The sequence below is a fragment of the Trematomus bernacchii genome, unplaced genomic scaffold (assembly GCF_902827165.1).
Source record: "Trematomus bernacchii unplaced genomic scaffold, fTreBer1.1, whole genome shotgun sequence".
NCBI lineage: Eukaryota > Metazoa > Chordata > Actinopteri > Perciformes > Nototheniidae > Trematomus > Trematomus bernacchii.
The window spans coordinates 6,222,246-6,231,949 of NW_022987839.1; the positions used below are offsets into that span (position 1 = coordinate 6,222,246).

At 38.6% G+C, this 9,704-nt stretch overlaps 1 protein-coding gene across 1 annotated transcript; it reads right to left on the reverse strand.

The window, feature by feature from the left end:
• Window positions 1-1,025: 1,025 nt before the first annotated feature.
• Window positions 1,026-8,646, reverse strand: pold3 (polymerase (DNA-directed), delta 3, accessory subunit). Its single transcript, XM_034152779.1, is given in 14 exon segments — window positions 1,026-1,268; window positions 1,271-1,423; window positions 2,085-2,166; window positions 2,843-2,928; window positions 3,127-3,230; window positions 3,696-3,787; window positions 3,789-3,841; window positions 4,692-4,764; window positions 5,382-5,637; window positions 6,175-6,307; window positions 6,418-6,457; window positions 6,564-6,663; window positions 7,474-7,529; window positions 8,525-8,646. Coding segments are annotated over 14 exon segments (1,332 nt in total). The 5' UTR covers window positions 8,582-8,646; the 3' UTR covers window positions 1,026-1,221.
• Between the last annotated feature and the right edge of the window lie 1,058 nt (window positions 8,647-9,704).

Consider the following 9,704-nt stretch of genomic DNA (forward strand, 5'->3'; position numbering starts at 1 on the left):
TTCAACTTTTGAAGCTTCGACGGAAGCGTCAGCCAATCAAATCATATGCCAGTACAAGCTCTAGCCAATCAAACTGCGTGCTTCTGTGTCCGGGGCGGGAGATTCATGTGATTGGTTGTTGGTCGAGTTTCAGACACGCCCACCGGCAAGCTTCAACGCACGCCGCCGTGTGGACGCTGCGTTATGTACATTTGCTCAAGTTACTTTACTTAAAGTGGACCTATCATGCTATATTTGAATAATATAGTAGGACCATACCTATATAAGGCATATTTATACTTTTTTTTTTTCAAAATACCAAACAGATCATGCATTGTAGCCATGCCTCATTTCGCTCAATTTGCACTTTTTTAGCTCCGTTTTAGCAAGGGCTGATTCTGTGAGAACAGCACCACCTACTGGCCTGGCATATGTACTACAGCGTCTCCAGCGCTTTCGAACGGCAATGGCCGTGGCTGTCTCCTCCTGATTGGTGGAGTTGGCCCAATAGCCGTAGCGCCACTGTCCTGACGTCAGGAGTGTTCAAATCTGGATCAGTTTTTATCTCAGATCCGTTGCAGCCCCTTTTTTAGAGATTTGGGTATGGAGGAAAATAGAGAGGGTTGTGTTTTCTGACACTTGGTGAGTTCCCTGGAACACCGGGGACACATATTCATGTATAAAAGACGTACAAAAGTGCATTTTGCATGATAGGTCCCCTTTAAAGGGGCCCTATATGCTCATTTCAGGTTCATATCAGTATGCAGTGCCTCTACTGGGACATGTCTCCATGCTTAATGTTCAAAAAGCTCTTTATTTACTGCCTGTGCTGCAGCAGCTCTTTCACCCTCTGTCTGAAACCAGAGCCCAGTCTGCTCTGATTGGCTAACTGGCTGGCTCTGTTGTGATTGGTCAACCGCTTAAAGATGCCCCACCCCTTAGCCTATCAAGTACAATGTGTTGGAGAAACAAGAAGAAAGAATCACAAAATACAAATATGAACCTGAAATTGAGCACAATCTGTTCTCTTCAAAGGAAAAAACACATTAAGTTTCAGTATTTATTGTTTATTTAGTAGGTCATGTAGTAAAAGCAGGTAATGGTAAGGTGAAAAGGATAACAGCCGTCATACTGATTTGTATATGTCCATGTATTTCAAGTCACCAAAACCTCATCACAGAAAGTCTGCAGCAGTGCTTGTTGTTCCTCAGTGCCGATAAAAAGGGTCTGTCGTTGCTCTCATCATTTCTTCTGGAAAAATCCCATAATTGAAGCTTGTTTAGATCCTTATTTGCATTTGCGTTATTTTTCTTCTGGCTCTTCTTCTCGTCCGGTTTGCTCGCAGGTAGTTTTGCGGGAACGGGATGTTTCGGGGCTGGTTTCGCGGCCTGGAAGTCGTCTTCTGTTTCAGAGTACGACTCACTCTCATAGCCCTTCTCTGTCACTGTGGGGGAAAGATAGAATCAGAGGGAATTTAGGCTTAATGTGTTTATAGGTGGTGCTTAATTAAACTGCATTATATCAACATGTTTTTATCAGATCCCATTATACACACTTATCTAGATTATAAGGACACAAAAAAATTAAATCAGAGCTGAAAAACTTGATTTATTCTCTATAAATTAACTGTTTTGAAAATTGAGTAATAGTTTAAGAAATTATTTTGCTCCTTAAAAAGTTATACTTTCTCAAATGTAACTATGAGCTTTTATTCAGTAACTCAATAATAATAATAAACCAAATATAATTGAGTTTTTGGTCAGATAAAGTAAGCATGTTTAAGACATCAAGTGGGGGTTGCTAGGGTTACAACTTGTCTTACATTTTATAGAGACAGTTCAATAAAAAAAAAGATATTTGGCAGATTATTTGATAATTAAATAAACATCTCTCTTACATAATATCAACAACAACTTAAAAGATTTTTTATTTTTTTGTCTGAGATAAATCGATAATTCTATTACAATTTCGTTATGACAATGTATTGTTATACTGGTATCTTATGAAAATGATCTAGAGAGACCTTTTAAAAATACGAATTCTGTACAATGTTGTCTTGTTTTTGGTGAAATTAAAATAACATGAAGTATAACTTGTTTTCATACCCATGCATCCTTCGTCATCTAAAAGGTACAAGATTTCAGGACTCGTCAGTATCTTCCTCGTCTTCATCTCAGCGTCTCGCTGCTGTAGCAATAAAAGAAAACACGTAATTGTTATATATATTCAGTGTGATATACACAAGCCCCCAGGAAGTGCGCCGGACTCTGAGGAAAATATTCGTTGTGGCCAAACGGCAGTACTACACTTCCGTATCGGTTGCTGGGCCCGGAAACACTTTTTCCCATTGACTAACATCGGGAATGAGACGTCTGTAAATCGTTGGATATTTTTTTTTAACCAAATAAACTACCCAGTATGAACGTTTGTATAGCCCTTATTAAAAACATTCGGTCCTCAAGTTGTAAAATGTGCTAATAGCGTTATTCCGAGTTATTTTCCTTGGCATTATGAACGCGCATCAGAGTGGGAGCTCGGGGGCGGGGCTTAAGAGGGCAACTCAACTGCGCATGCTCTATGAGCGCACATACGGGTTACTTCTGCTCTGACAGCCAGGCATGACGGGTAATCTGTGACGTTTCAGCTCTCTCAAAAGTTGGGCCATTTTGTCCTCATGCGCCAATGAGCAGCTCTCATAGGAAAGAACGAGACCCCGCCTCCCACGCTGTATCCAGTTCTTATTATACATCCATATACATAGGGAACATTCAATCGAGAGACTATTAGTGGAATAAATGGATTTCTATTACCTATATTTGTGTGTTACAGTAATTACGTCAACACTACAATATTGAACTCTTACATGTGAATGTGAAACAGCCTTGATCTCCTTCTTAGGACTCGGCGACGGTTCTCTTGTTTCCATCTGCTGCGGAGAATCTGGAATCACTGAAGAGGTGAACAGAGTTAGTTAAGTTCTACTAAAGGGCTTTTGAAATTCAATTAAATAAACATTAAAGGGGAATGTATTCCTTCCTGTAGTCAACTTTCCCAGTCATTTGCCATTTATATCGAGGCCTTTTAACTTAAATGATTTACAAAACTGAATTTCCTAAGAATGACTTAAAGTGAAAGTAAAGCTCTTACCATCTTCATCGCTGCTGTCTGACACAGGCTTCTTAATCCTGCGTCTCTTTTTCTTGTCCATTTTATCTTCTTCGCTGTCAGATTCCTCGACTCGCTTGGTTTTGCTAAGAGGAAGAGGAAGACTTTAATTTAAATATATTTATAGGCATAATTACTTTGGTGAACCAAGTGAATGAATACTTCTTAATATAAAAAACGTCAATATTTTTACAGTACATTCAATTCAAAAGGAGACTTGTTCTTGTCTCCGTTTCCATCTAACGTTTTGAGCAAATATATCGTGTTATGATACTAGATGTGATGATTAGGGATATCGTAATATTGCGCTTTCAGGACTGCTCTCGCTCTTCTATTTATTTGCTTTTAGCCACTTAATTATTAATTCCATGTTGCTAATGATTATTTATTAAACTCGCAATGTTGAAATATTTAGCAAAAGCACCAATAGTCAATCTACACTATTGTCACAACATAGATAGAGGAATTTGCTAAACAATATTTGAGATGTATGATTTATTTCATATCACCAAGTCCTAGCACATTCAATACTTTCATGTAACAGAATCCACACCTCCTGGACCTCTTCTGGGTTGTCTTTAGGTTTTGGCTTCACGACAGCAGCTTGTGTTTTTTCTTCGGGCTGCGGACGTTTCTGTTCACACTGATGAAGACGACGGAGGAGCTTCCTCCTGCTTCACAGTCTTTTCTGGTTTCTCTGAAGAAATAAAGAGTGTTTGGTTGGGAGGGTTAGTGATAAGTCAGCACACCAACACAACAGTTTTTAAATACGTTTCTCATCCATAACGTCAGTCATGTTGGTCACTCTTGTTGTGTCAAGCCACATTCCTGTTTACTGAACTTGCCAGGATACAAAAAACACAAACAATGTCATTTCTGTTTGGATGTGGCTCCTCTTGGGGTTCATCTCAGCAGTGAAGAGGGCTTACCTGAAGCTGAGGCGCTTCTGATGTCATTCTACCGCATTGTTACAATTTAAGTCATTTTATTTAACAACCATTAACCACTATAAGACATTGATGGAGATATATGAAATGTGTCACCCTGACAAACAATCTTCAGCTTGAGAAAAGGGGCCCAGGCGCATTAATAACACATCTAACATTTGAGACAAAAACCCTGAAAACTAAAGGTTTTTAACCCAAACTACTCAATGGTTCCTAAGCATTGGTTCATTTGTCTAAGTGAGTCAAACCCAAAGTTTGAATGGCATGTGTCCAACACCACAAGGCACACACGCATGTTAAAAGATATGCAAATACATTTAACCCTCCATACACATGAAGTGACATTGCATGCCACTGCCATCAAACCTCGTGTATTTCAACTACTTTTCAGATCATGTTTGGCTTTTTACTTTTTGTGAAATAAATTGCTGATATTTACGTCTGTCTGCAAAAGATGTTGCCTCAAATTACATCCATACATCTTGAATCCAACAAATGATCTTTTCATTTGTTGGATTATTTTTTATGGAAACAGAATAATATTAGAGTAGCTAGAAAAAAAAACATTTGTTTGGAAAAATATAAAAAGGTAATACTCACTTGCTGCTTGACTCCCAAAGAAGTTCATCATAGGATTGGCTTTTACAGCTGGCTTGCTTTTGGGGGCATCGTCCTAAAATATCAAACACACACACCAGTAAAGTCTCAACCCCCCAGCAGTTTGCAGTGGAGAGACAGGGTAAAAGATGTTGACATCGTGGAAAGAATCACAGCTAGACTACATCTGAAAACAGAAAGGTTTGCTGTAGATGGTCATCATTAATACCGGTGATACCACAACTCTAGAATAGAATAGTGAAGGATGAAACCCTCTTTAATGGTCACACATGCAGAGCACATAGTGAAATCTGCTTTTAACCCATCTACTACCAGGAGCAGTGGGCAGCTATTGTACAGCGCCCGGGGAGCAATGGGAGTGGGAAGGAGGATGTCCGGTGCCTTGCTCAAGGGCACCACATCAGAGCCCAGGAGGTGAACTGGGACCTCTCCAAGTAGCAGTCCACACTCCATATTTAGGTCTGTTCGGGGACTTGAACCGGCGACCCTACGGCTCACAGTCCAAGCCCCCTACTGACTGAGCCACTGCCTCTAGTGGCAACTCTTACGTTTATTTCTCTTTTTCACCAATCTGTATTTATTTCACTGTAATTGTGTTTTATTTGGATTACATTTTGTATTTGCGTTTGAAAAAAAACATGAATGAATCATCCAATGATCTATCAAACGTACCACAGGTGCTTCCTCCTTCTGCTCAGACTTAACCTCTTTGCCGTTATCCTGGTTCTTAGAAGAAGTCTTACTCGCAAACATTCCCATGATGCCTTTCTGTGGCTTGGTGGAAGGCTTCGACGCCTGATGAGCACTCCCGTTCATGCCAGACTTTTTGCTCTCAGGCTCTGGGGAAGGAGCTCTCTGGATTTCTCTCGTCTGCTGCAGCTCCACAGAGGACACGGGCACTGCCCCGGCACAGCGGATCGCACTGTACCTGCAGACAGAAGGAAGAAGGTAGGAACAATGCAGAACGTTCCTAAAGACTGGTATGATTAAACAGATGTGTCTCTTTTTTTAACAATGGATTGCGGCTGGGTTAGTTTATTCACTAGCTACCACTTCACTAAACTACATTAGGCATTGAAGTAGAAATTGGTTGGAGGAGGTGGATGTTTAAAAGGTAGATTTTAATATATATATTTTTTTAACTGTTTTTACGAGGACCCCACATTAAAACAAAGCTCTCTGCAGGCTAATAATAAAATTGCTTTTTCCTACTTGTGTAACGCAAGGACAATTTTATCTAAAGCAAAACAGGGCAATTCAAAGTGCTTTACAAAAAACATAAAAAGCATTTAGACATGATGCAACAGAAGCACATGAAACATTGAAATGCAGTTATTAAAAAGCAAAGAGTACAAATGCAAAAGCTGAAATAGAATAAGACTGGAACAAAATACATTACTGTAAAGATCCTGATTGCTCTCATTTTTATAACAGGGAAATATGAAATGATAAAAATGAACCATACTTGCTGCAGTTCTTCATATTGTCCTTCACGGCATCATAGTCCACGCTGTAGAGCGGACCGCTGTCTTTCAGCAAAGCTTTCTGCACACTGTAGACGTGGACACTGACTATCAAGCTCATCTTGGATTTGAAGTCTGCAAAATGAATCACACCTGAGGTTAGACGCCTCTTCATTATATAGCTCCATAAATAAACCGACACACTGAACGATCATTTTAAAAAATAGTAACGTTTTATTTGACACCTTCCAACTTGTCCTCTTTTATAACCGACACCTTGTGACTCTGCAAGGAAACAAAACAGCAGCAAAACTTAATAAAAAAGTTCTGACATTTTGAAAAAGCCAGAAATATGCAAATCATATTGTTGTTTATTTATTGTTGTTCTCACCGCTTGGCCGTTGTCCACACACTTTCCTGACACGAGGTAGGTGGCATGGAGCTGAGCCGAACTCTCCTTCCTCTTGTGATCCAAATAATGGAAGAGCATTCTAGAAACAAGACACATACTTTAATTGTTGGTGAATTAGTATTGTACTTAATATTAATAATATTGTTCGGGGACTGAGCGAAATGCATCTCTGGGGTTATCAAAAAACTGAGGTTAACACAGAATTATTAGCCTTGTAATTTATTATTTACAATATTTTATTTTAAAAAAGTATATAATTTAGACTACATTTTGCATAGTTATTGTACAGCTATTGTGGCTTAAGACTTTTCTTTTTGCCGCTGCTTTTAATCGAACTATTCATATCTTAACTGCACTGTAACCTTTATTCATGTATTTTTTCCTTTTAATGTTTATTTTATTATCTTTGCTTTTTAATGACTGTTTTTAAATGCCATTTTCTTAATGTCTTGTGTTGAAAGGCGCTATATAAATAAACTTGCCTTGCCTTACAGATGTCTGGGTAATTACTAACACTGATGTTGAACCTTGAGCTTCTTTCTTGACATTAAACACTTTATTTTTGTCATCACCTACCCGGAAGTCAAAACCTGGTTAGCTTGGTGGGGATTTTGTCTTCTTTTAATTTAACAAAGGTTTATTTAAGAAGTTGGTAAAGTGTATTTCATAGTAAAACATTTAATGTCGTCCATGGTAGGTACTCAGGAAGTGGCTTTAAAAACAGTCATATAATGAGTTGCTACTGGTTCCATTATGATGCTGTGACTATGATTCCAATTACCAAGTATACATAGAAATATCTTGTGTTTAACAATCAAATGTATGACCATCAAGACTTGTCCCTATTTCTGCTCATTTTATTCCACCAAAAAAGAGAATAACCCCTCACTGTTTGGCTGTGTTGACATGGACTCCCAGAGTGAGGCTCAGCCATTTATAAGTCACCTGATAAACAAACAAAACAACATTAGTGTTAAGATTCACTTGGCACATGAACGAGACACCTAAGAGAAAAAAATATATGATTATTTACCATTTCAAGAATCAAGATTCAAGGCTTTATTGTCATTTGTACATTAGCTACAGTGTAGATATGTCAATGAAACTTAGGTCACAGGCTCCTCCAACAGTGCAACATATAGGACATAGAACAAATAAAAATAGTGCAAGTAAACACAAATAAAATAGAATAGTGCAAGGAGAGTATATACAAGTAAATGGAATATGATATTAATTAGATAAATAACTGAGATGAATGTTATGGATGTTCTTTCAAAAGTTCAGGTGTTTAACGGTGGGATGAAACTGTCCCCGAGTCAAATTTCCTTTTCTTCAACTGTTGTATAAACAACGACGGTTAACGTTTAAATGGTCAGACTAACTGCAGCATTTACCAGCTAGTGATGGCCAAATGTGCAAGTAGGTTTGTATCACTCACTCGCCAGAAAGACAACAAACAGTGTATACGTTTAATAATTCACCCAAGGCAAAATGTGAACGTTCACTATTAATTTGCTGGTAGACAAAAAAGCTTGACTTTGCAGCCTGGATGGTCTTTTTGTTAACATCTTTAACCTGTTAACTAACTTAACGGCTTTTTTAAATAACAGGGTTCGTTACATTTCAAAACATAGCCGTTGGCGGACACATGCAACAACATTGAACTGACACTAGTTTTAAAAATGTACGTTTTGATCAATCCAAGCGATATTTCCCAAAACTATACATAAGCCGAATTAACAAAAGTCACTTAATAAATCGTTACACGTTGTATGAAACGCCATGATTAATAAATACCAAGTCTAAAAGCAAAACAAACCGTAAACGAGCCGTTTTCTTAATGCAGTTCAGCGGCTGCTTGTATCGAGGTTAACGCGGTTCTAACGTTGGCATTAATGTTAAGAAAAGAAGACATGTGATGAAATAAAGAGTACACTCACTATCTTATCCTGGTCATTGACATATTCGTCGATGTTATCCAAATAAAGCTCGTCCATTTTGTCAGATTATCCGTGAATGTGGATGCGTTGTTGAGCCGGTTTAACTGCGCGGGAAGGCAGTTTATTTACATCCGGTTAAATGTTACATGTCTGTTCCTTCTTCCGGTGGGATGAGAGGCTGCAGGGCGCCCTCTGCAGGTGAACACCGGTGTTGTGCTGTAGATTGAAGCGCATGGGGGACGTCATTTCAGTTATTGGGCATTTCGTCTAGTTTTCTGAGCAGAAGAACCACATAAATGATTTACTTTCTCTCTATTGAATGATATATTTCTCATCAGATTAAACACCAAACGGCTGAAAAATTATTGTGCATACATGCCAGGAGGCGCATTTTTCGTATTGGATCTTTTTTTTTTTTTAACGTTTTTAAGTGTAGGCCTACTCTGTTATTATTCCTCCTTCCTACAGAATAGAGAATTAAATGATAAGATGTCCTATTTCATAAAACATTCTCTGTTGTTCAGTGACTGATACTTTATAACCACGAAAAAAGACAAGTAATGATACAACATAATATGATATAGTCAGACAGTCTGACACTGTGTCATTTCAAATCAAGCCTTTAAAACTCATTTGTTCACACTGGCTTTTCTCACTGTTAATTGTGTGTGTCTCTCCCCCCTCTCTCCCTGATTGTCTCCCTCAGGTGCAGCCTCTCCCTCAGGGGCAGCCTCTCCCTCAGGTGCTCCCAATCCCCAATTAGGGCCTGCACAAAAGGCTGAGGAAGGCTTCAGTCTCTCTCTTCCTTCTCCTGCGAGCTGTATGGGTGTTCTGTGCAACTTGTTTTGGTTTACTGTTGTCTAGTGATGGCGAGATGAAGCCTTATGAAGCTTTGAAGCTTTCCAGCAAATCGGTTCACTAAAAGGTTCATCTCATGAGGCTTCATCATGGGCTTCATGTGCACACAAGACCCCCTGTTGGTGAACAGGTGTTAAAACAGCCACATACTATTGTAATCTTTGACATACTCAAAATACTGGAAATAATGATACAAAAGTGTAAAAGATGTAAAATGTATTTGTAATCCTGTATGAACAGAATTTTGCACCAGTAAGTGTCTTAAAATGACTGTATATAATAAAAACAATGTATCAATATAGTATCTTGTTATATCTATACA